At 44.6% G+C, this 27731-nt stretch overlaps 1 protein-coding gene across 1 annotated transcript; it reads left to right on the top strand.

The window, feature by feature from the left end:
- Positions 1 to 100: 100 nt before the first annotated feature.
- atl1 (atlastin GTPase 1) lies at positions 101 to 27158 on the top strand (the record flags this gene model as incomplete). Its single annotated transcript, XM_084310645.1, has 14 exons — positions 101 to 140; positions 5647 to 5897; positions 7296 to 7430; positions 10622 to 10726; positions 11036 to 11086; positions 11247 to 11303; positions 11621 to 11713; positions 13079 to 13217; positions 14833 to 14960; positions 17600 to 17656; positions 18762 to 18833; positions 22745 to 23176; positions 24860 to 24874; positions 27045 to 27158. The coding sequence occupies 14 exons, from the start codon at positions 101 to 103 to the stop codon at positions 27156 to 27158; spliced, it is 1689 nt and encodes a 562-aa protein (XP_084166771.1).
- Positions 27159 to 27731: the final 573 nt, after the last annotated feature.

The following is a 27731-nucleotide window of genomic DNA, read 5'->3' as shown; positions in this document are numbered from 1 at the left end:
TTGATGAGAGCATCACTTTGGTTTCGATAAGGTCTAATGATGATGACTGCCGTGTAAGGATCGCCCACTGACATCCACGGAGGATTAAGGACAACACATTATGGCGAATCATCGTAAAGACAGAGACAGCTGGGGTGAGTGTATGTACAGTATTTGATTTTATTATTGCATTGGTCATCGGCGCGCGTAGGGTTTTCTTATTTTTTAAATACAATGTCTCACGAAGCAGATGTCTCTATTACACGCTCCGCGATGAAGCATCGCTTTAAACATGTCATGATCATTAATTTTCCAATCATCTAAATTGATGCTGATAATATATATTGTCGTATTATATTATAGTAGTATACACTATGAGAGGGCGAATTCGCCAGTACGCTACATGTATGAGACGGTGGTATTCATGACCAGATCTGTGAAAACACTGTACCGTAGCTCAAAAACAACCAGTGACCGGAGAATGTGGGGCTTGGTGGAAATAGCCTTCTGGGGTAAAAAAAAATAGTGATAGAGGCTTGGGCCCTGAAGGCCTGAAAATAGCCTCTTTGAAAATAAAAATGTTATTGTGTGTTTTGTTTATCACAGTGCTTTTAACATGTAATTGTGTGTGCTAGATCTAGCATGAAATCATGTCACATTGCATCAGTGGATAGCTCATTCTCATTATCATCATCAATAATGTTATTTTCTTTATTATCTCCACCATTACCTCTATCATCATCATCTTCATCCTCCTCCTCCTACTACTACTCCTCATCATCATCATCATCATCATCATCATCATCATCATCATCACCACTGTGTGGCCCATATGTTCATACAACCTGTTTGCAATGTTGGCTCTAAAAACAGACCATACGGGTGGGGGGAGAAAATAAATCTAATGAAATAAAGGCTGAATTCAGGGGCTATAGATAATTGAGGGACTTTATCTTCCTCCCCCTCCTCATCCTCCTCATCATGGAGAGTTGCGGTAGTAGAATGACCCAGTTAAGGCAGACCCCTCTGAGACTGCTGTTAGAGGAGAGAGCAGCCCATGTGGATGTGATCGTTGTGGGCACTGCCATTGGGCAGTGTTTTGATCAGGGCTAACTAGTGTCAGACAGGGTGAGGCCTTTGTTAGAGATGTGTCATGAAAACTTACTGTCCACTCTCTCTCTCTCACTCTCTCTCTCTGCCCCCCCCCCCCCCCCCCCCCTCTCTCTGTCTCCGGCTCAAAGAACAAACCGTCGGGACGATTCCGTGTTGAATTATTGAGTGTGTGTGTATTCCTGTCGCCTTTGCATATACATTTGAATGCCCTTCCCAATTTTTGTCCTCTATATACCTTTATCTTTGAGAGCGTGGCTTTATGCATGGAAATGAATGAATGAATGAATGAATGAATGAATGAATGAATGAATGAATGAAAACTTTATTTAACAGATTGCAGAATGGGTACAATACAGTACGGCTCAATACACACAATTGTTAAGGGGATGCAGACCAGAGAAAAGACGTTTGTCAATTCATATTGACATTTATGACATACTCAACATACATGACATTTATGGCATAGGGACATATAGGTATTTAGTACTGATACATTTGTGACATATGCGGTATCCAAATATACAGTACTGTTACTCATAGATCCTGACAGAGTATATACATATGATGGGGAGGGGACTGTACATTAGGAGGGGGTGGGTGGGTGGGAGAGAAATATACATCCGGTGGTGAGGAGACTGTACATTTGGAGGGGGAGAATATATACATGCGGTGGGGAGGAGACTGTCTATTAGGAGGGGGTGGGGGTGGGGGGGGGTTGGACATTTACGGTGGCAAGAGCCGGTCTGACTGAGATACAATATTTTCAGACCGACGTGAGTGGCCACGTTTTTGAGGCGAGATGTTACAAAGTGTTGCCCAGTTTTCCCTTGGCCCTAATGATGATGATACATGATATTTTGAAAATGACTCGCCAACCTAAAACACTACTCCAAAATCAACAAATGACTGCTCCTCTGATTGGCTCATCTATTGATCATCTATTCTGCACACTGGTGTCCTGCGGCCTGCACACTCTACATGAGACAGCAGACTGAGCAGAGAGAGAGAGAGAGAGGGAGAGAGAGAGAGAGAGAGAGAGAGAGAGAGAGAGAGAGAGAGAGAGAGAGAGAGAGAGAGAGAGAGAGGAAACACACTGAGTCACTGCCCGGAAAGATCCGGAAAAAAGGCTCTGAATACACATGCTCTCGTTGGATATGAACAGATGGGGTTAGCGAGCGTGATTCACTGTTGAACATGCATGCTGTCTAGTTTGCATCGAGATCAGTGGCCCTGGGACTATACCAAGGCGGGCATAATTAGATTCGATTCTAATTTATTGTCATTATACATGCACAAGTATACAGGACAAAAGTTTGGCATCTAACCAGAATGCAAATGTTACAGTAAAGTGTAATAGCAATATACAATGTATAGGTGACTAAACTTGAGTATATGTAAATTAGTACTACAGAGTAATACTGCTAATCAGATGTATGTACAGTCCAATAGTATTATTATGTAAAGTGATACAGGTATAACGATCCTATGGTATTAAGTCATACTGGCCAGTGGTATAACTAGTAAGAGTACGTAAGGGATTTATACATATATATATATAGTATCTACATTCTACAGGTATGTAAAAAGGATTATATGCAGGTATATACAGACAGATATATATATACAATAAATATATATATACGATATATACAGCATTATTGTACATGCTGTCATACCGAGTTATATGGGTTATATGCAGGTATATAAAAAGGATTATGCAGGTATATTCAGACAGATGTGGATAAATATATATACAGCATTATTATACACGCTATCTATCATACATAGTTATATGGGTAGAGGTATGGTAGTTATGATTACAGTGTAAGACAGTTGTAGACAGTGAAAGCAGTATAGATAGGTATAAATTGAATATAGGGCGGCTACGTGGCGTAGTGGGCAAGGCGCTCGCCACGAATGACGGAGACGCTGGGCTTGCCTGTTCGAGCCCAGCGCTCCACATTGCTTTCAGTTTAGCTGGTCGTTCATACTAATACACATTGGCCGTATTAGGGGGTGGGAAACTGATGGGTGGGGATCGGGCGTTGTGGACAGCGACTCCTACAGGTCGGTTGGTGCGCCTGCGCAGTAGAATCAGGAAGTGTCGGGGGCAGCGTGAGCCTCCCACGCGTTACTCCTCGCCACTGAGAGATCGAGCTGCGCAGGTGAAAAGATGCGACTGCTGTTACCTCAAGTACCGGAGGGGACTTGTGCTCTGTATGACTTAGTCCACATTGCAGCCGGCTTGTGGGAGGCAAGAAACAGCGTTCGTGACAGGGGAGGGTTGAATTGGATGATACGAAATTGGGATGGGAGAAAATATAGAAAATGGGAGAAAAAGTGGATCAAAAAAAATTGAATATAGGCAACAAGTTCAGAGTTTATACAGTATGGGTGACAGAGCCTGGAGTATAGGCAATGAAGTTCAGAGTTATGGGGGGGGGGGGGGGGGGGGGTCTGTCATCATGGTACAGAGTTCAGAGAGATGACAGCTGAGGGGAAGAAGCTGTTCCTGAGCCCGGCTTAACTTGGAACGGAGATTCCTATAGCGCCTCCCAGAGGGAGGGAGGGCGGGCAAACAGTCCATGATTGGGATGAGAGGTGTCCTTGACAATGCTGCGTGCCTTCATCCTCAGACACCGCTTGTGGTGAATAGTCTCAATCGCAGGGAGTGATGTACCGGAGGGTGTTCACCCTTCTCCGCAGTGCTCTCCGGTCTGAGGCAGTGCAGTTGCCGTACCAGACTGTGATGCAGTCGGTGAGTACACTTTCTATGGCGCACCGGTAAAAGTTCACCAGAATCTGGGGCGCCCAAGTGATGGCGAACCACGTAACACGCTGCGTCGTGGCACGGCCGACCCGGGTTCGATTCCCGGACCCGGCGTTCTTGGCCGAATGTCTTCCCCTGCTCTGTCTCCCATTCTTCCTCTCTCTCTCTCTCTCTCTCTCTCTCTACCGGACTGCCCGGTAGTAAAAACCAATACAAAATCGACCAAAAACATAATAAAAAATTAATAAAAAAGTTCACCAGAATCTGAGGAGACAGGACACCCAGGAATTTGAAGCTGGAGACACACTCGACCTCCGTCCCGTCGATATGGACAGAGGCGTGCGTGCCAGCGCTATAGTCTTCCTGAAGTCTGCGATAAGCTCCTTGGTTTTCTTGGTGTTGAGGGCCAGGTTGTTGTCGGCACACCAGCTGCCGGGTGCTGGACCTCCTCCCTATAGGCTGACTCATCGTTGTTTTTTTTACGAGGCCCACCACCATTATGTCGTCTGCAAACGTGATCATGGTGATGGTGCCATGTGCAGGAGTGCAGTCGTGGGTGAAGAGGGATTAGAGAAGGGGGCTCAGCACACAGCCTTGCGGGACGCCGGTGTTCAGGGTGAGGGTGGAGGAGGTGAGATCGTCTATCCTAACAAACTGGGGTCTGTTGAATACTTGCGCTGTGTTCATTGCAGCACCATGGAATTATGTTGAAAATAGCAATACCTTGTCTTAACCCTTTCACTGCCACACGACAGAAGGTTAACCCTTTACTATCACACAACCGACGGCAGTGAAAGGGTTAACCGTTTGGTAGTGCGGCAGTGAAAGGGTTATAGGGACTGCTACCTTATCATTTAATTTAACCGTAACACAACTCAAGGATTCAATGTCCCTGATGACATCACGGGGGACAATATTCAAACTATCATGATGATGGATTCAGTCAGAGCCTGTCTATTTGCTTTGTCTAATTGCACTGTTTGTTTTGTTTAGATGTGTTATTTATTGTTTTCTTTGATGTGTTCTGTCAATATATTGTGATGAGTGTGACTGTATATGTTTGTGTTGTGTCACCATGTAAGTTATTGTACCCCGGGAAGAATAGCTGCTGCTATGCAAAAGCTAATGGGGATCAAACAAACAATCTAACTAATTTACTCTCAATAACTGTCAAACTGAATTAATGAGTGATCTCCTCGCTTCATGTTCTTTCCTTTTGCTCAATAGTACCGTACTTTTCGGACTATAAGCCGCGGCTTTTTTCCCCATTTTTCGACCCTGCGGCTTATATAACGGTGCAGCTTATATGTGGACAAAACCCGAAAATTTAAATATTGCTTTTTTTTACTGCATTGCAATGTTATTTATCTGGTCCCTTATTTGCTAAACTTAATACAACTTGTAAATGAGTTAATGTTATTTGTCCGACAGTATTGTGTCCCAATGGGAGTCATTCTCTGTAGAGGTGGGAACTTAAAGCTCAATATAAGAACGGCCATGCACCACCACTCACAGAATCGAGAAAGAGCAATCAATCTGTCAATCCTTTCCGTGTCCGGGCCGGGTGAGGTTTCCCGTGTTGAGTCAAATTAAGCCGCAGGCTCCACTCCTTACATATGGTAATTAAACATTAAAACACATGCAGCTTATAGTCCAGTGCGGCTTATATATGTACACATCATTCAATTTAGCTGCTGCGGCTTATAGTCAGGTGCGGCTTATAGTGCGAAAAGTACGGTAGTACATCTGGTCTGAATATTCCTTCTCTCTGAATTCCATCACAGGGTCATTCAGCGACAAGAACGTTTACGAATGGAGCTCGGAGGAGGAGGAGCCAGATGGACGAGCGCGGCCCATCCAGGTGCTGGTTGTCAAGGACGACCACACGTTCGAGCTGGACGAGGTGGCGCTGAGCCGCATCCTGTTGGCGGAGGAGGTCAGGGACCGCGAAGTGGTGGCCATCTCCGTGGCCGGGGCCTTCCGGAAGGGCAAGTCCTTTCTCATGGACTTCATGCTACGCTACATGTACAAGCAGGTGAGCAGGTCTGCCCATAATAACAGTGGCCCTGTGTCGCTCGATGCAACCCAATTTCCCTTAAAATATGTAAATAAGGCGCGGCTGGGTAGCGCAGTGGACTAAGCACTCGCCTACCACCGCAGAGACTCCGGGATCGAATCCTGTCAGCGGTACCTCCGGCTTGGTCAGTCGTCCCTATTAACTCTTTCACTACCACACTACCAAAGGGTTAACCCTTTCACGGTGACAATACAGAAGGTTAACTCTTTCACTGCCACGTGACAAAGGGTTAACCCTTTCACAACCACACTACAGAAGGTTAACCCTTTCACTACCACTGTGTCTGTAGTGTGGTAGTGAAAGGTTAACCTGTAGTGTGGTAGTGAAAAGGTTAACACAATTGGCAGTGTTAGCGGGTGGGAAGCCGGTGGGGTATGTGTCCTGGTTGTTGTAAACTACGACTCCTACTGGTGGGGCAATGCGCGCAACGACCAGGAAGGGAATTGGGACTAAATTGGGGTGGGTGAAAAATACAGAAAGCCCAAAAATAAATAGAATACAAATTTTATTTTATTTAATAATGTAAATAAAGTATGTATCAACCACAGGAAAAAGGTACATTATGTTATAGCCATAAGTAATATATTCATCGGCTTAACCCTAACCGACTTTCCTGTGGTCGATTAAGTACTTTATTTAAGTTAAGTTTGAGATGAGACCGTGTTACTCAATGCCTGGGTAGACCATGATGCTACTAACACTACTAGGGTTAGGGGTTCGATTCCCATTGGGGCCACCCATGTTAACAAGGCTGGTACTGTACAGGTATTTTGGGCACAACTAATTACTGCCTAGACGTATTAGGCACTGGCCAATAACCAATAATCAAGGGGCCTCCAAAAACCAGACAAACCGAACTCTTGGTGCCGAATACTATTACTACTATTACTTTTACTATGGCGACAGTGGCTCAGGAGGTAGGTATCGGAAGGTTCTCGGTTCGATTCTGGCTCCTCCCAGCAGCTGGTCGAAGTGTCCTTGAACAAGACACTTAACACTTAACCCTTAGCTGCTCCCGATGAGCAGGTCGGCACCTTGCACGGTCGCCTCGCCTGTGAATGTGTGAGTGAATGGGTTGCATGTGTGAGGCATAAATTGTAAAGCGCTTTGGATAAAAGCTGTTATATAAATGCAGTCCATTTACCATTTATTACCTTCTCTGCCTGTACCCCCCCCCCCCCCCCCCCCCTCCCCCCTCCCCTACGCTGCTATGACGCCCGAATGTCCCCCAAGGGGATCAATAAAGGAACACTTGACTTGACTCGACTCGGGTTCATAATCCATCCAGGTATTGATTGACTCGTATGACCGACCGGCAGACCCACTAAAGCCCCTTGTGTTTTATATCCTGCCCAGGCTTCTGAGGAGTGGCTGGGGGAACCCGAGGAACCTCTCACAGGCTTCTCCTGGAGGGGCGGCTCGGAGAGGGAGACCACGGGGATCCAGATCTGGAGCGAGGTCTTCCTGGTGGACAAACCAGACGGACGAAAGGTAGAAAGGATTATTAAAGCCCCCAGAGAGTCTCTGGTTTGTGGTGGAAACAAAAATGTCACCTGTGAAAAGTGACACCTTGTCACTGCCACCAGCATTTCTTGTTCTTTCATAGTTTACAGTACACTATGCCATTTTGCTCTTATGTCGTGCTCAGATTGGGATTCCTTGGGAATCCCAGCCTGAGCATTGACATTAGAACAAAAATGGCCGCAGTGGGAATATGGTCAATTATCAGCACCTCAAAAAGAACAAGGTGTGTGTTAATTGTCCTTTAACCTTCTGTAGTGTGGTGGTGAAAGGGTTCATTGAAGGAGCACGTGAAGCAGAATCCCTGTGAATGGTATAATATAATGCAATATGATATGGTACAATATGAGAAGTTGTTATCTTATAAAATATACATTATGATACTGATACTCTATAATGATATAATATTCCCTCGTGCTTTGAAAGTCACAAAGAGAATACTTGCATCACCTTGCCCACAAAAAGGCCCCTTTACTACCAGACAGTAAAGTAAAGTTAACTACTTTATAATTACTGATAAGAGGAAGCCCTATAAGATAAGAGATAAGATAAGGTAAAACAGTAGACGACGGCACCATGCTGCAATGAATATGGCAAGAAATATTGAAAAAGGTGAATAAGGACAGATATAAAGATGAACATTTTAATAAATGATAAGAGGTCACATTATTATGTACAGGAAAAATGTAACGTATGTACAGAATGTATGCATATGATATGGCTAATCTAATCTATTTGAGTACAGGTGGGTATAAACAGAGTTAATGTTAAAGATATCATCTGTAATGCCGTCAAACAGCGACCTCTATGCAAAAGAGCTATGCTTGGTATTGCGCTTTTTTGTTTTGGTCTGACGTGTGGTTTGGATTTTAATAACTTATTGTACTGTGATTTTCTCCAGACCTCTCTTGGTAGAGCCTGAGGTGTGGCCAGCAGTAGCAACCCCTCCCCTATACCCACTGAAATGTGATCCTTTATTTTTGATTAGGGTGGAAATTCTTAGTTGACTAATAATAGTCATAGGACTTTGTCAACTAATCGATTAGTTAATTTAATTGACAAATCTGTTTCTCACATGCAGTCACGCTGAATAACCTCTTTAAATCTAGTGCTTATCAGAGATGTGCTTATTATTAGAATTTTTTTCTTCTATTTCTTTTTGGGCTTTCTGTATTTTTCACCCATCCCAATTTAGTCGTTATGCCAATTCCCTTCCTGGTCGTTGCGTGCATTGCCCCACAATGCGAGGAGCGAGGAGTTTCACTGGGGGAACGTAACGCGTGCGGAGGTTCACGCTATTTCCCCCAGATCCCCTCCCTGCTGAACAGTACTGTCTTGTACTCACCTACCACCACAGAGACCCCGGTTCAATTCCCAGCAGCGCTACCTCTGGCTTGGTCAGGTGTCCCTAGGAACACTATGTGTCAGGGTTCACGGGTGGGATGAGTCCTGGTCATTGCAATATCGACTCCTAATGGTCGGCCTGTTCAGCAGGAAGGTGATCTGGGGGAGATAGCGTGAATCTCCATGTGCGTTACGCTCTCCCAGTGAAACTCCTAGCTGTCAGATGAAAAAAGGTGGCTGGCGACATCACATGTATCGGAGGAGGCGTGTGGTAGTCTACACCCTCCCCAGACTGAAAGTAGGGCAGCGCAACGACCAGGAAGGGAATTGGCATAACGACTAAATTGGGGGAAGGAAGTAAATGGAAGGAAAAGGCAATTTTGACGAGTAAATAGCTTATCTTGTCTAATTTATTCTCAAGACTAAATAGCTCATCCTGTCTCGTTTATTCTTTTTTTTTTATCCACTTTTTCTCCTTATTTTTTCTCCCATCCCAATTTCGCTTTGCCAATTCTCCCTTCAATTTTCCCCTCCCCTGTCTCGAACGTTGCTAGACTATGCCTCCCACTGGTCGGCTGCAGTGAGGACCAAGCCTTGCATCACGTGTCCCCTCCGGTACACGAGGAGGCAGCTGTCGCATCTTTTCACCTGTACAGCGCGATCTCTCAGTGGCGAGGAGTAACGCGTGGGAGGCTCACGCTGCCCCCGTTACTTCCTGATTCTGCTGTACAGGCGCACCAACCGACCTGTAGGAGTCGCCGTCCACAACGTTCAATCCCCACCCACCAGCTTTCCCACCCCTAACACTGCCAATTGTGTTAGTATGAACGACCAGCCAAGCTGGTAGCAACGCAGAGAGCTGGGCTCGAACCCAGCATCTCCTGCGTTAGTGGCGAGCGCCTTGCCCACTGCGCCACTTAGCCGCCCTCTGTCTCGTTTATTCTGAAGACTAAATAGCTTCTCCTGTCTAATTTATTTTGAAGACTAAATAGCGTATCCTGTCTCATTTATTTCAGTGTGTAAATAGCTCATCCTGTCTCATTTATTTCAGTGTGTAAATAGCTCATCCTGTCTCATTTATTTCAGTGAGTAAATAGCTTCTTCTGTCATGTTTATTTCAGTGTGTAAATAGCTTCTTCTGTCATGTTTATTTCAGTGAGTAAATAGTTGATCCTGTCTCATTTATTTCAGTGAGTAAATAGCTTCTTCTGTCATGTTTATTTCAGTGAGTAAATAGCTTCTTCTGTCATGTTTATTTCAGTGAGTAAATAGTTTATCCTGTCTCATTTATTTTGGTGAGTAAATATAGCTTCTCCTGTCTCATTTATTCTGAAGACTAAATAGCTTCTCCTGTCTCATTTATTCTGAAGACTAAATAGCTTCTCCTGTCTCATTTATTCTGAAGACTAAATAGCTTCTCCTGTCTCATTTATTCTGAAGACTAAATAGCTTATCCTGTCTCATTTATTCTGAAGACTAAATAGCTTCTCCTGTCTCATTTATTCTGAAGACTAAATAGCTTATCTTGTCTAATTTATTCTGAAGACTAAATAGCTTATCTTGTCTAATTTATTCTGAAGACTAAATAGCTCATCCTGTCTCATTTATTTCAGTGAGTAAATAGCTTATCCTGTCTCATAAAATTCTGATGAGTAAATAGTTTATCCTGTCTCATTTATTTTGGTAAGTAAATATCTTATCCTGTCTAATTTATTCTGAATACTAAATAGCTTATCATGTCTCGTTTATTTCAGTGGGTAAATAGCTCATCCTGTCTCATTTATTTCAGTGTGTAAATAGCTCATCTCGTTTCCCAGGTGGCCGTGCTGCTGATGGACACCCAGGGCACCTTCGACAGCCAGTCCACCTTGAGGGACTCGGCCACAGTGTTTGCACTCAGCACCATGATAAGCTCCATGCAGGTACAATCTCGCCGCTCTAAATTGGATGTACATAACAATAACTACCCGCGCATAACTTTGCATGAAAAACAGGATGTACGGATGGGAATGATGGATGTGCATTGTCCCCACGGCGTGCGTAGGCCGCCACTGGGCTATGCATGGTAAATTGTGGTCATTCATCCAATCACTCACTCACTCAGTCACGGACGATCTGACAGGGGGCGGTTTGTCGGACGCATGAGCGGGCAGCGCCTCGGGTCTGCATGGCTTTCATGCTTGTTGTCAGAGGAATATATAAAAAACGTGAAATCTTGTTTGTATTCACAGGTGTACAACATCTCACAGAATGTACAGGAAGATGACCTTCAGCACTTACAGGTAAACTCTAAATCTACTACGGCTGAGGAGGCGGGAAAAACAAGCATCTGATGTTTTTCATCTGATGTATGTACATTTTAAAAAGCGGTGACAATCAAATTGATCTGAATCCGATTCTGAATCTGAAGCGAATACATTCGTCTGATTCTTGTTGTTTTAGCTCTTCACAGAGTATGGCAGACTAGCCATGGAGGAGACCTTCCTCAAACCATTCCAGGTATTCTATATATCTTCTTTTAATTGTGTAAATGTCATGATGTCATGTATGTTGTGTATGTCATAAATGTCACTATGAATTGAAAATGGGAGACCCTGATGTAAACAAGACAAACGTCTTTCTCTGGTCTGCATCCCCTTAACAATTGCGTGTATTGAGCCGTACTGTATTGTACCCATTCTGCAATCTGTTAAATAAAGTTTTCATTCATTCATTCATTCATCCATTCATTCATTCATTCCATCTCTCTTCCACGTCGTGCTGTTTGATGTTTGACGAGAGCCATGATGGTAACGGTGAACGTTTATGTTTTGCAGTCCATGATATTCCTGGTTCGAGACTGGAGCTTTCCCTACGAGTTCCCCTATGGACAGGAAGGGGGCATGCAGTTCCTGGAGAAGCGTCTCAAGGTCAGATATTGAAATATTACCTGGTATATTACCCAATATATTACCTGGTACAGACCACGGCTGCACAGTGAACCCCACCTATCTCTCTACCACAGTGTTGCATGAGGGATGTGCTCTACATTGTAAATAATGTGTTTTATAGTGCTCAGTAGTAGGGCTTGTGGGAGAATTGTTCCCGGAGTAATCAAATGTAGACAGTCAGGTAGGCTTGAACAAACATGGGTTTAATACCAAAGCAGGTTCAGGAGAATCAAAGAGTTACAGCAGGATGACTCAGAGAGTACACTGGCCGAGTGTCCCCCCCAACTGAGCTCTCCATCAACCATTGTGGTCACATTATATACAGTCTATACAGGAGGGGCAAAAGGTGTGTCCATTGTCAGTGGTCGAACTGGAAAGGTGGGTGATTGGTCTGTTCCATGGGGGGGGGGGGGATTTCGGGTCCATGGAGGGGGGGGGGGGGGGGGGTTGATGTGTTTCGGGGTGGTTTGTCTGGAATGGTGAGTTAGTGTGGTTTGCTCTGCTCTGGGAGGGGGGCTTGGGGTGGTTGGACAGGAGAGGTGAGGTTGTGGGGTCTTTGGATACAATGAGGGGGGGGGGTAATGTATTTCGGGGTGCTTTGTCTGGAATGGTGAGTGTGTGGGGTCTGTTCTGTCTCAGAGGGGGGCTTGAGGTGGTGAAGGGGTGGCTGGACAGGACAGGTGAGTGGCGAGGGGTCTTTGGACACAAAGGAGGGTGGGGACGTCTTTTGTCTTCATGTTGGTGGTAGGAGATGATGAGTTTCATTCTCTCACAGGCTCTATTAACCCTGTAAGACCCTCGTTACAAAATTACACCTTTAGCTTTTAGCTATTTAAAAAAGTCTGTGTTTATTTTTTTAGCATAGTCAATGGATCCTGTTGTTCAGCCTCACAATGCTATTGGATAGTAATGTCCAACATGTCCAATAGGTCCCACATTCTGGCCTCTGAAGTTGATAATGTCAATTTAATTTGGGCCTTACAGGGTTAAACTGTACATGGCCTTTTAACAACGGGACTTGATCACATATTTTTGGCAGCAAAGCTGATATACGCACCCCTGCTATCTACACGGTCTCATCAGAAAATCTAAATAAAGTACTAATCGACCACAGAAATAAGTCATATTATTTTTTATTTATTATTATTATTATTATTATTATTATTATTATTATTATTATTATTATTATTATTATTATTATTATTATTATTATTATTATTATTATTATTATTATTATTATTATTATTATTTTATTTATTAATTAAAATGTGTTGATGAAGAAAAGAGGGCGGGGTCTGAGGCAGGTCAGCTGATTGTGTCTGGTCCTCCCTGCTTGTGGTGCAGATCTCAGAGAACCAGCACGAGGAGCTGCAGAACGTACGCAAACACATCCACTCCTGTTTCACCAACATCTCCTGCTTCCTGATGCCTCATCCCGGCCTGAAAGTTGCCACCAATCCACACTTTGACGGTCGAATCAAAGGTACGCAGTCGGTTTTACTACTAAATATACACGTAAATATAGCCCCCCCCCCCCACAAGTGGTGATGGTAGGGGGTCCGAGCGCTGGGGCGTGGCTCTATGGGGGCCATCGAGGCATAAGTATTGCATTTTTATTTAAATTGTATTTTATTTAATCAAGCAGGCCAATTAAGAACAAATTCTTATTTACAATGACGAGAGGACAAAACGGCGCCTTGGAGGGTAACAGGGAAAGGGGACAAAAAATATATATAGAAAAGAGACAGACAAGGCGGCTAGGTGGTGCAGTGGGCAAGGCGCTCACCACCAATGCAGGAGACGCTGGGTTCGAGCCCAGCTCTCCGCATTGCTATCAGCTTGGCTGGTCGTTCATACTAATATAATTGGCAGTATTAGGGGGTGGGAAGCTGATGGGTGGGGATCGGACGTTGTGGACAGCGACTCCTACAGGTCGGTTGGTGCACCTGCGCAGCAGAATCAGGAAGCGACAGGGGCGGCGTGCCCTCCAAACGCAGACCCCCGACGCTGAGAGATCGCGCTGTGCAGGTGAAAAGATGCGACTGCTGCTTCCTCGAGTACCGGAGGGGACACGTGATGTAAGGCTTAGTCCACATTGCAGCCGGCTTGTGGGAGGCATGGCCTAACAGCGTTCGAGACAGGGGAGGGTAGAATTGGACGATACGAAATTGGGATGGGAGAAAAATAGAAAATGGGAGAAAAAGTAGAAAAGAGACAGACAATACATACATCACAGAGGTAAGGGGTATAATTAAAACACACATCAAACAAACGACCAAATAAAATGACAAGGCATGTAATACATGAAGCAGAACAGACAAATTACAGTTAAAAGGCTGGGTGACAGTTTACTTCTTTGTGTACTCTGCAGTAAACAGAAAATACATTTCCTGGTATCCCGTTCCCACTTTATCCAATCAGGAGAGAGAACTCCAAACTGTCTGACAAAAAATAAGAAATGACTAGTTACTAATTACTAATAACTAGTTTTAAGCCAAAGTAAAATGTGCCAGTGCAGTAAGCAAATTTGGCTTGGCAAGATTTCTTGAAATAAGTACAAATATCTAGGGTTCTCTCTCCTTACTGGATAAGGTGGGAAAATGTACCAGGAACATTTATTTTGTGTTTTACTGTAGAGTGGAGGGACTGGGAGACCCATGTTACTGACCTAACACTCTATATCAATGATATCAGAATGTAGAGCTATTTAACACTTATTCTATAAAAAAATATAATATAAAATACCACTTACAGCATCTTTAAAATGGATGGTGTTCCACTTTAATATTACTGTACTATCTGTCTATCTATATGTCATGTATGTCCTGATGAATTGAAAATGGGGGACCCTGATGTAAACAAGACGAAAGTCTTTCTCTGGTCTGCATCCCCTTAACAATTGTGTGTATTGAGCTGTACTGTATTGTACCCATTCTGCAATCTGTTAATAAAGTTTTCAATCAATCAATCAATCAATCAATCAATCAATCAATCAATCAATATTGCATTTGTCCTTTTGTTTGTCTATTGTTGTTGTCTACACATTCTATTTCCTGAAGCTTCTTCTCTTTATATTCCTTCCCTCCTCCCGGGTCCAGAGATCGACCGGGAGTTCATCAACAACCTCCAGGTGCTGGTCCCCTGGCTGCTGAGCCCTGGAACCCTGGACGTGAAGGAGATCAACGGCAGCAACATCACCTGCCGGGGCCTGGTGGAGTACTTCAAGGTCAGTGATGTCACAGAATTCACCCTAGATAATTACATAATCTGGAGCCATATTGGATTAGTGGTAATCTACTCTTTATAAACACACTACAAGAGTTGTGGGTGAGAGAGAAAGGTGTGACCCACCCCTTACCCCCCCCCCCCCCACCTCCAATGCACAGTCTCCCCCCCCCCCCCCCCCCCCTCCCACCCAACCCCACCCCACCTACCCAACCTCCTCCAATGTACAGTTTCTACGTCAAATGTATATACACTCTTTTCTGGACACTTTTTGTATCACAAACAGTACTGTATTTGCAAATCAGGTATGTCATAAATGTATAGATGTAGCAGTACTGTCTATCTGTATGTCGTGTGTGTCATATATGTTATGATGAATTGAAAATGGGGGACCCTGATGTAAACAAGACGAAAGTCTTTCTCTGGTCTGCAGCCCCTTAACAATTGTATGTATTGAGCTGTACTGTACTGTACCCATTCTGCAATCTGTTAATAAACTTTTCAATCAATCAATCAATCAAACCTGTGTTTATCAAGGAGGTGTATGGAGAGAAGAGCAATAAAAGAGTTGGGTTTCGTGGGATAACAACAGCTGTGGTCATTTAGACCAGGCACACTTTTTACACTACGAGATAACAGCTGTGGTCACTCAGACCAGGAACACTCTTTACACTATGAGAAAGGAATCTCAATGACATCTTGGCATTGTGAATTATCTAGGTCTCACCTCGACCATCTCTATGAGGGCGATGAATCACACATGCATACAAGATGAAAACGGTGAATACTGGGGTGGTGGTCACAGAACAAAGGTTCTTAAACTTTAATTCTGGAGGTGAGACTAACTAGCTAGGGATTAGCAGCTGGCTGGGGGTGGGGATACATTGGGGTTTCTGGTCGCGACCCTCTATGGTCAGTCTTAGTACAGTAGGAGGGGCAAGACAAACTCATTTATAAAAACTGAAAGCAGGGACAGAACTAGAGAGAAGATTGGAGGACGAGACGACAAGATGGTATGTAGGACCAGGACATATCGGGTGAAACTAACCTCTTTTGTGTTGCTTGTTCTGTGTTTGTCAAGTAGCTTAGATGGATGATGGAAATGGAATATGATCATTGAAAGAAGTGGTCTGTGTAATCTATTTTATACGCAACAGTAAGATCTGTGCCTTGGGCTTCCCTCATTCATATTGGACTCTACTCATTCATATTGGGCTCTACTTATTCATATTGGGTTCTACTTATTCATATTGGGCTCTACTCATTCATATTGGACTCTACTCATTCATATTGGACTCTACTTATTCATATTGGGCTATACTTATTCATATTGGACTCTACTCATTCATATTGGACTCTACTTATTCATATTGGACTCTACTCATTCATATTGGACTCTACTCATTCATATTGGACTATACTCATTCATATTGGACTCTACTTAAGCTGGTATACCGTGCAGTGAAGCGAATGGCTCCTTCCTACCTCCGGTCAATGGTCTCTAACTACACACCCTCAAGACCACTAGCTCTACATCTTCTGGCCGCCTCACACCCACTCCTATCAGAGCTCCGGGGGGGGGGGGGGGGGGGGGGGGGGGGAGTTATCAAAGCAAAACAGGCTGTTCTCTGTCCTCACTCCACAATGGTGGAACGAACTTCCCACGAACTTCCCACCAGTCAGGGCAGCTGAAACCCACCCAATTTTCTAAAAACCCACTTCTTCAATCAATATCTAAAATGGAAAGAAAGAAAACAAACAAAAAAACATTTGTACTCTTTTACTATTATGCACTTTGCTACTAAGGAATCTACCTTGCCTATATTACTACCTAACTATGCTAATAATGTCTTTACTACTATGCACTCAAGACTGTAGGACTCAAGTTTAACATTGTTTGACGAACAATCCAACTTACCCTTAGCTGCCAGAGTTGTACCCTTCCTACTGACTTGTAAGTCGCTTTGGATAAAAGTGTCAGCTAAATGACTAAATGTAAATGTATTGGGCTTCACTCATTCATATTGGGCTTCACTCATTCATATTGGATTCTACTCATTCATATTGGATTCTACTCATTCATATTGGATTCTACTCATTCACATTTCTAGGGAACAGGCCAATAATATATAAAGCCCAACAATATCAGCCTGGCATGTGCAGCCCCAGTGGGAATTGAACCCCCAACCCTGGCAGTGTTAGTATTATGTTCTACCCATTGTGCTCTAAACCACTAGTAGTCAGGCCAACAAGGTACTAGGGTTGCTTGATTATTACTGTATTATGACTGAATTAGTTTTATCTTTCTTCTCGACTGAAAACTGCCTTTTGTCGTCTTCTACAAGTTACCAACATGTTTCAAAATAACTGGAGAAGCGTGCCGTGGCTCCTCCTCCCTTTGATCTTGATGATCTTGTTTTCATGATCACGGGAAGACAAAAACTTGATTAATCACCCAGCCCGACAAGATGCTCTCGAATTTGCAGTCAGAATGTTTTGATTGCATAGACCAAACATTCTTTCGATACAAATATGTTCATACATTGCCTGATTAATGAGGCCTGTTGTTAAAGTAAAGTAACTCCGAGGGTGCTTGATGAAATGTTTGATAATACACAGATGTTTATTTGTTTTTTTTAGGCGTATATCAAAATCTACCAAGGTGAAGAGCTGCCACACCCAAAGTCCATGCTGCAGGTACATTTTATTCTTATTGTGTATTTTTTATTTATTTTTATCTACTTTTTTCTCCCATTTTCTATTTTTTCTCCCATCCCAATTTCGTATTGTCCAATTCTACCCTCCCCTGTCTCGAACGTTGTTAGGCCATGCCTCCCACAAGCCGGCTGCAATGTGGATGAAGCCTTACATCATGTGTCCCCTCCGGTACTCGAGGAAGCAGCCGTCGCATCTTTTCACCTGCACAGCGCGATCTCTCTGCGGCGAGGGTCTGCGTGGGAGGGACACGCCGCCCCCGTCGCTTCCTGATTCTGCTGCGCAGGCGCACCAACCGACCTGTAGGAGTCGCTGTCCACAACGTCCGATCCCCACCCATCAGCTTTCCCACCCCTAACACTGCCAATTGTGTTAGTAATAGTATGTATGAACGACCAGCCAAGCTGATAGCAATGCGGAGAGCTGGGCTCGAACCCAGCGTCTCCTGCATTGGTGGCGAGCGCCTTGCCCACTACACCACCTAGCCGCCCTTATTCTTATTGTGTTAAGATCAGATAAGATATTCCTTTACTGATCCCCTTGGGGAAATGCGTGCGTCATAGCAACATGGGGAAGGGGAGGTACAGGTATGGGCAGGATAATAGTAGAAAGACTAAAATATAGGCAATCAAATTTGATCTGAATATAAAAATGAGAAAAATATGCTATCGGTTATATTATACGTTACAATAAATATAGGCAATACATGTTTTTTTTTTATGTAATACAGTGTATTGTATTCTTAATGAAGTGCATCCTTCGTGAAATTCTTTAGTGACGATGCAAAAAAGAAAAACACAACATATTATTTTTGACAATGTCAATAGGATGAACACAGTTTATGTTTATTAGGATCCCCATTAGTCATCATCGACGTGTTGACTATTCTTCCTGGGGTCCTCACAGATATACACATACAAATATGAAACATTCAGTATAAATCAGTCATATATCACGTACATAATCAATACAAATGTTGACACAGTGAAGCACAAGAGCTTATTTCCTTATGTTGTGGTCCTTTGTTGCTCACTGTGCGCTGCAGTGGATTAAGTGCTACATGATGTTTCCTTGTGTTCTCTCTCAGGCCACTGCAGAGGCTAACAACTTGGCAGCAGTAGCGGCAGCTAAGGATCTGTACAACAAGAAGATGGAGGTGGTATGTTGAATTGCATCAGAAGTCTGTTGAAGTTGGCAACGCTTGTTTGGCAGCTATTGGGGCCATGCAGTACATGCTTAGTGTGCACTTCCGGAACATAATGGACTAATCTGAAGCTCCGTGCCCTCTCTTAGCTTGACAGAGGAAAGCAAAGCTAGTCAAGAAAAATCAGAGGAAACAACAGTTGTGATTGGAGGGTCAAGAAAAGTGGGCAGAGCTTGAGATAGGTCAATCGTTTAAAGGAATTTTAGACTTTCTTTTGGCAACGGGATTGGGCTTCTTCATTGAACGCTTATCCTTATCCTTAGGGCACAAGTATCTTGTATTTTATTATTAATATTAATGGGGCACTTCACCAAAAAAAAACTATGCTGCACATATTTTGCACATAACTTCACCCACATCCAAAAGATCCAAACAGTTTTGCACACATTCATTTGACAGTTATCGAGAGAAAATGAGTTTGGCCACCAGTGATGTGATGTGAATCCTTGTGTTAATTACAACACTGTGGAATTATGAAAAATAGCAATACCTTATCTTATGCAACCATTTCTTTGTAATCAATACAACACAAGGATTCAATGTCCCAGATGACATCACTGGTGGCCACATCCAAACTCATTCACTCTCAATAACCATAATGATAATAATAATAATAATATAATAATAATCAAACAAAACGAATGTGTGCAAAACTGTTTAGATTATTTTGGACGTCACGTGTGTGAGATTATGTGCAAAATAAATCAGCATTGTTTTTCTTTTGGTGAAGTGTCCCTTTATTAGAAGAAGAAACACTTTATTCACTAAATAATACAGTGTAATAAATGTACATGGATTTGTTTTAGGTTTTTTTTTTTTTACAGTGGAGCAGAAACATTCAACAGCTTACAGGTTTCCCAGTTTGATAAACACACTCGGATACACGACAGCAGAGAAGCAGCCTGTACAGCTCACTCTCACCACATCTAGCTCTGTGTGGGAACTTTACTTTAGCATAGACCAGAAAACCCTGAGGGTGTTATACTGAATCAAGGTGCATGAGATAGCCGTGTGTAGGACTGTTCTTAAAAGAACACAACATTATGGGAAATACGCTTACCGGGTAGGAGGGGTGGGTGGGGGACACTGTACAAGCAAAACTGTACATTGGAATATTGACAAGACCATACTTGGTAATTTACTGTACATTGGAGGGGGTTGTGTTAGGACATTTACAGGCGCCAGTTTCGAATTGCAGTCTCCCGTAGGTGTTTTTTGAGAGTGTTTTTGAAAGTGGGTAGTGATTCACATTCCTTTACAGCTTTGGGTAGGGCGTTCCACATTGATGTGGCATAATTGCGAAACGTGTTTAGTCCCTTGTTTGAGCCGAATCTGGGTTTAACATGATTTGTGGAGCTCCCTCTGGTGTTGTGATCGTGGTATTCACTGACCTTTGGGAAGTATTTTGACATGTACATGGGTACCTTGGTCGTGTAGTGTATCTTGTAGACCAGGCCCATTGCAAGTTGCTGTACTCTGTCGTCTACTCTAAGCCATCCTAGGTTGTCAAAGTGGGCAGGGGTGAGGTGGGTTCTAGGAGTAAGGCCAAGCAGTAGTCTGACCAGTTTGTTTTGAGATATTTGTAATTTTGTTTTTAGCGCCTTTGAGGTGCTTTGGTACCATGAGGTGCAAGCATAGTCGTAGTACCCTTGAATGAGTGCTCCTGCCAGAGTCTTCAGGGTATTCTTGTTTACCAGTGAGGAGATCCGGTACAAGAATCGAGTTCGTTGGTTGACTTTTTTTATTACATTGGATGCCATTTTGTCACAGGAAAGATTTGCCTCTAGGATGGAACCCAGGTAGGTAATATCTTCTTTCCTTGTGACAATATTGTCACCCACTGTAACTGAGAAGCCGTCGGTCTTGCTGAGTTTGTTATTTGAACCGAAGAGAATGGACTCTGTTTTGCCCATGTGTAATGATAGTTTGTTATCAGCGAGCCATATGCAGATTTTGCCTAGTTCTGAGCTGAGGGTTTTTTCAACCTGTAACTTGTTCTTGTCAGAGACCAGCAGGGCTGAGTCGTCCGCAAACAGGAACAAGTTGCAGTCACAAGCTGACGACATGTCATTTGCATAAATTAGGAACAGTAGCGGACCTAGTATGCTTCCTTGTGGAACACCACAGCTTACTGTGAGGGGGGGGGGATAGGGTACTGTTTACCTCCACCATCTGCTCTCTCCCCTCCAGGTAGGATTGCATCCAGCTCACTGATAGACTATCAAAACCAATGGCTTTTAGCTTGTCAATCAGAATGGTGTGATTGACAGTGTCGAAGGCCTTTTGTAGGTCCAGCATGACCATGCCGCAGTATTTGCCCGCGTCCACCTCTTGTTTGATGTGGTCGTTTAAATAGAGAAGGCATGTGTCAGTGGAGTGGGATGTTCTGAAGCCATCTTGGAATTCGTAGAATTCGTCCTTGGGGACGTGTCCCTGTTTTATGGAGAGGTTTATTATGTGTGTGATGACTGGGGTGATGGCGGCTGCTGAGTCTCTGAGGAATTTGGAGGGGATGTTGTCATGGCCAGTGGCCTTGTTAGGTTGGAGGGCGCTCAGTTTTTTGAGTACCTCATCTGTTGTTACCATTTCCAGTTTGAAGTCGTCTTTGTGGACCCCTAGGTTCTTGTAGTATGCTACTATGTGTTCTACCCCATAATGCCCTGAGTGGGAGGGTAGTTTGTTTACCAGTGTTGTGGCTATGTTTGTGAAGAAACTGTTTAAGTAATTGGCTACATCCAGCTTGTCTGTGATGAGCGTGTTGTCCGTCTTTATGTTTACGTTTGAGAATCTGGTTTTAAGTTTTTTACTGCAGCCTAGTTGGTTATTGAGTCATTTCCAAAGTTCACGTGGTTTGTTTTTGTTTTCCTCGGTTTTGTCATTGATTTTTTGCTGTTTTGATCATGGAGTTTACGTCATTTCTTAGTCTGTTTCTTTCCAGTTTGAGTTCAGTCACGTGGGCTTGGAGTTCACTGCTCGTGCTTATGGTAAGCTTTGACTGACTTTTACGAAACTCAGAGCATTTTTTGTCTCTGGTTTTCATAGCGGTCAGTATTTCAGCGTGCATCCACGGCTCAGCGCGATTTTTTACCCTGGTGGTTCTTAGGGGGGCCATGTTGTTTAGTATCGTTGAAAATTTGGTTTTGAAACCAAGCCATGTTTCTTCAACCAGTGTACCATTGAGTTCATCTGACCAGTCCAGACTCTCCAGTTCAAGGTTAAAGGCCTCGCTAGAGTAGGTTTTGAGGTCTCTAGATGTGACTGTTTTGTGACAGCCAGCCTTTTGTTTTAGCTTTTTGCGGGTACAGAATATCATATAATGATCACTTAACCCGCATGCTATGTACTGGCATTACAACTGGAGTTTGTCTCTTGACCAAGGTACTGGCATTACAACTGGAGTTTGTCTCTTGACCAAGGTACTGGCATTACAACTGGAGTTTGTCTCTTGACCAAGGTACTGGCATTACAACTAGAGTTGGTCCCTTGACCAAGGTACTGGCATTACAACTGGAGTTTGTCTCTTGACCAAGGTACTGTCATTACAACTGGAGTTGGTCCTTTGACCAAGGTACTGGCATTACAACTGGAGTTGGTCCCTTGACCAAGGTACTGGCATTACAGCTGGAGTTAATCCCAGGGCACCGCAGTATGTGTGGCTGAACCACACATAAATAAATAGTTAGGATGGATCAAATGCAGAATATGAAGGGGATTAATAAAAGTTCAACTTAACAATTGATCACATTCATACTCCAAAGAAGTGATTTGAATTTTTTAAAACTGCAAATACAAGGAATGTCCAAAGCCGACTCATATAGGGTTCTCCCTCTTATCGTTACCCCCTTTCTCTCCGCCTCTTCCGTCAGGTCTGCGGGGGAGACCGTCCCTTCCTGGCCCCCACCGAGCTGCAGGCGCGACACGGCGACATCAGGGAGGAGGCGTTGCGGGTGTTCCGCGGCGTGAAGAAGATGGGCGGCGAGGAGTTCAGCCGGCGCTACCTGCAGCAGCTGGAGGGCGAGATCGATGAGGTCTTCGTCCAGTACATCAAGCACAACGACTCCAAGAACATCTTCCACGCGGCGCGGACCCCGGCCACGCTCTTCGTGGTCATCTTCGTCATGTACGTGGCCGCCGGCATCACGGGCTTCGTGGGCGTGGACATCATCGCCAGCGTGTGCAACATGATCCTGGGCCTGGCCCTCATCACGCTCTGCACCTGGGCCTACATCCGCTACTCGGGGGAGTACAGAGAACTGGGCGCCGTCATCGACCAGGTGGCGGGAGCGCTGTGGGACCAGGTGGGTGACTCACGCGGGGAAAAACGTTGGGATCTGTGCAAAGGCTGTGGTGTCTGTCTGCTCACTTTCTGGCCACGTTGCAAAGTCAAAAATCACTATTTGTGGGCGGCTGAGTGGGATGTTGGTGGGGACTGGGTATCATTGCAATAGCGACTCCTACTGGTCGGTTGGGGTGTCTGTTCAGCAGGGAGATCTTGGGGAAAATAGCGTGAACCTCCGCACGCGTTACGTTCTGCCAGTGAAACTCCTCGCTGTCAGGTGGAAAGAAGCGGCTGGCGACTCCACATATCGTATCAGAGGAGGCATGTGATGTGAGTCTACACACCCTCCCGAGACCGACGGTAGGGCAGCATGTGGTAGTCTACACCCTCCCCAGACCGACAGACAGTAGGGCAGCATGTGGTAGTCTACACCCTCCCCAGACCGACAGTAGGGCAGCATGTGATAGTCTACACCCTCCCCAGACCGACAGTAGGGCAGCATGTGGTAGTCTCTACACCCTCCCCAGACCGACGGTAGGGCAGCATGTGGTAGTCTACACCCTCCCCAGACCGACAGTAGGGCAGCATGTGGTAGTCTACACCCTCCCCAGACCATCAGTAGGGCAGCATGTGGTACTCTACACCCTCCCCAGACTGACGGTAGGGCAGCATGTTGTAGTCTACACCCTCCCCAGACCAACAGTAGGGCAGCATGTGGTAGTCTACACCCTCCCCAGACTGACAGTAGGGCAGCATGTGGTAGTCTACACCCTCCCCAGACTGACAGTAGGGCAGCATGTGGTAGTCTACACCCTCCCCAGACCGACAGTAGTGCAGCATGTTGTAGTCTACACCCTCCCCAGACCGACAGTAGGGCAGCATGTGGTAGTCTCTACACCCTCCCCAGACCGACGGTAGGGCAGCATGTGGTATAGACTACACTACACCCTCCCCAGACCGACAGTAGGGCAGCATGTGGTAGTCTACACCCTCCCCAGACCATCAGTAGGGCAGCATGTGGTAGTCTACACCCTCCCCAGACTGACGGTAGGGCAGCATGTTGTAGTCTACACCCTCCCCAGACCGACAGTAGGGCAGCATGTGGTAGTCTACACCCTCCCCAGACCGACAGTAGGGCAGCATGTGATAGTCTACACCCTCCCCAGACCGACAGTAGGGCAGCATGTGATAGTCTACACCCTCCCCAGACCGACAGTAGGGCAGTGCAATAACTAGAAGGGAATTGGCATAACGACAAAATTGGGGAATGGGGTAAAAAGTCAAAATTAGATGTTTCTTGAACATCTCTTGGTCCATGGATGTGGAGAGATGCAACGCTTTTACAGGCCGAGCTCTGTTGCCACGACCATCTCGTTCGGTATAGCCTATCCCTCCTTAAGGTTAGGGTAAAGGTAAGAGAAAGGTTTATGAACAGGTTTATCGACGAGATCCAGCTTTGCAGCGTGGCCAGAAGGTATCAGCCAGTCATGATGGTACTGGTACATGATGGTACATACTGGTACAGACAGTAAGATGTAAACCACTAGGTGGCGACAATCACTTTTAAATGTTAGAAAAAACACACATGGTAACAGAAATGCAGTATTTTTTTTTGTCTTTCTTATATTCATTGTTATTATTCATAGCTGCATTTTGTGTGTTCTCATATTGTCTTTTTCCTCCCCTCTATGTCTGGCAACAGGGAAGCACAAATGAGGTAAGCAGAGTTTTGAAATGTTCTATTTTCCCTCACTACTACTACTACTACTACTAATAATAATTATTTCAATTTATAATGTGCTTTTCTTGAGTACCTAAAGTCGCTTTACACACACACAATCTTTGATACATTTTGATAAATACAGAATAGAGTCAAATATAACAAAGAAATATCAACAATAAAACATAAATGATTTAAAATATAAAGTTGGAGTCTTGAGATGGAGGGAGGATGATGATCAGGTGAAAGTGAGATTGAAGAGGCGGGTCTTGAGGGCCTGTTTGAAGGAGGTTGATTGACGGATGTCGATGTTCCAGAAGGAGGGTGTGGCGACTGTTCCGGGTCCAGAGTGGGGTCCTCGGGACTGTCGAGCAGTTTGCGTCCACGGACCTGAGGGGTAGGGCTGTGAGTGGGGAGGAGGTTGGCGAGGTAGGGAGGGGCCAGGTTGTTTAGGGCTTCGTAGGTGGTGAGTAATATCTTGAAATCAACCCTGTATTTAACTGGGAGCCAGTGAAGGTTGCACATTACACACATACATTACCAGAGACTGTGAAAAACAAGACTCTACCACTGTAACTTCTCCTTTGTACCTGTACTTACTTGTAGATCACTTTCACTGGAACATTCTGTGGGCTATTTTAAAGGGAACACGCCAACATTTTGGAAAATTAGCTTACCGTCTTCTCCAGAGAGACAAGAAGATAAGATACCAGTTTCCTCTCTATGAGTTCAGTAGAAAGCTATCTGGCTCCATGTTAGCCTAGCATAGCACAATGAATGGAAGCGGACAGTGCCGGTTAGCCTAGGCATTGTCCAACTAACACCTCTCCCGAAGGCTAACCGGCACTGTCCGCTTCCATTCATTGTGCTAAGCTATAGGCTAACGTGCAGCCAGATAGCTTTCTACTGAACGCACAGAGAGGAAACTGGTATCTATCTTCTTGTCTCTCTCTGGAGAAGACGATAAGCAAACTTCCCAAAATGTTGGCGTGTTCCTTTAATATACTCTCAAAAATGTTTCATTTATTTTTTTTCAAATTGACCATATTCACACGGTGGCCCTTTCGCTCTTACGTCATGCTGCTCAGGTTGGGATTACTTTCCCACCAAGCATGACATAAGAGGTGGAAACGGGGTGGAAAGGAATCCCAACCCAAGCCTGAGATAAGAGCAAAGCGGCCAGCCAGCGTGTGTGAATCGGGTCAGTCGGGGGGCGACAGTGGCTCAGGAGGTAGAGCTGGGGTCGTGTGGTTATCGTCAGAAGGTTCCAGATTGGATTCCCAGACTCCTCCCTGCAACAGCGTGTCGCCGTGTCCTCGAGCGAGACACTTAAAAATCCTAACCGCTCCCAGGATGAGCAGGTCGGCACCTTGCATTGGTCGCCTCCGCCGTCGGTGTGTGAATGTGTGAGTGAAAGTGAGTTGTAAAGCGCTTTGGATAAAAGCTGCTGTATTAATGCAGTCCATTTAGGTCAGCCGAAACCAGACCAATTTCGACTAAAAACACACTTCTTCAATCAATATCTGAAATGGGAAAAAAAAAAAAAACTACTAACCTTTGTACCGTCTTCTACTATTGTACACTTTGCTACTAAGGAATCTACCGTGCCTATATTACTACCTACCTACTATGCCAATGATGTCTATACTACTATGCACTCAAGACTGTAGCACTCAAGTTCGACACTGTTTGACGAGCAATCTTACTGACCCTTAGCTGCCAGAGTCGTACCCTTCCTGCGGACTTGTTGTACAGAATTTGTTAAGTTGCTTTGGATAAAAGTGTCAGCTCACTGACAAAATGTTCATATAAATTGACCATTTACCAGTTGACTGGGCACTGTTTATTTCCCCCCCCCCCCCCCCCTGTACTCCTAAAGTAGTTACTCCTAGCTATTTTAGTTACTTCCTGTGTCGTGATGATACTTGGAACATGAGGTCATCTTGGGTGCTACTGTACCAGTGGTGGAGAAGGAGCCAATTTCCACACTACATTGTGAGGAGCGCTTTGAAGTGTCTAGAAAAGCGCTATATATAAAATGCAGATCATTAATTAATTCATCTCGTCGTTGCACCCTGGATACGACTTATCTACTGGACTCAATTCCTAACAATTGTAAAGACAATATAAAATAAAAACTGCCATTTCCGTCTCTCCCGCCGCCCAGGCTCTCTACAAGCTGTACAACGTCGCCGCCAATCACAGGCACCTGTACAACCACGCCTTCCCCGGTCATCAGATGGAAGACGCGGCGGAGGAGCCCGAAAGGAAGAGAGACTGACGGGGAGAGAGAGAGAGAGAGAGAGAGAGGAGGACAGGGATGGACCAGAAACACAGCCAGGGGACTTCCTGGTCATAAGTAGCATGATGGACAGAGAGGGGAAGGAGAGGCGCAGGGAGAGAGGGGGAGGGACATCCTCGCCTACTACTTGGGCACTGGTTTTATTTTAACCCCCCGGCTGGCGACGTTGTCCGCCAATGCATTCACTACTTTAAAACGAAAAGAAAAAAAGCTAAGTATGAACTATGTATTGTTCGCGTATAGAGCGAGGCGATGTAGAGGCAACAGCAGGCTTGCTCGACACAGGGTGGGCTGCCTTCAAACAGCTGTTGTCGTCATGTATCATTTTCTTTCACTTGGGACTTTTATTTGTCTTTTGGAAGAGAAACCACCACCTGTATATAGATTCTGCACTCTGCCAGGAGGTTGAAGCAAATCTGCACCCAAGATCCAGTCAGCTGCCGATGTCATATCAGGCATTTATTTATTATTATTATTTTTTTTTCTTTTTTTTTTTAAATCATCCGTCATTGAATGATGATTTTAAGTATGGGCAATCTGTACTCAATTTGT

This window comes from Notolepis coatsorum (genome assembly GCF_963971535.1).
Source record: "Notolepis coatsorum genome assembly, chromosome: 3".
Classification (NCBI taxonomy): domain Eukaryota; kingdom Metazoa; phylum Chordata; class Actinopteri; order Aulopiformes; family Paralepididae; genus Notolepis; species Notolepis coatsorum.
Note: the sequence above shows the minus strand (reverse complement) of the source record. Positions and strands in the feature narration are given on the sequence as shown.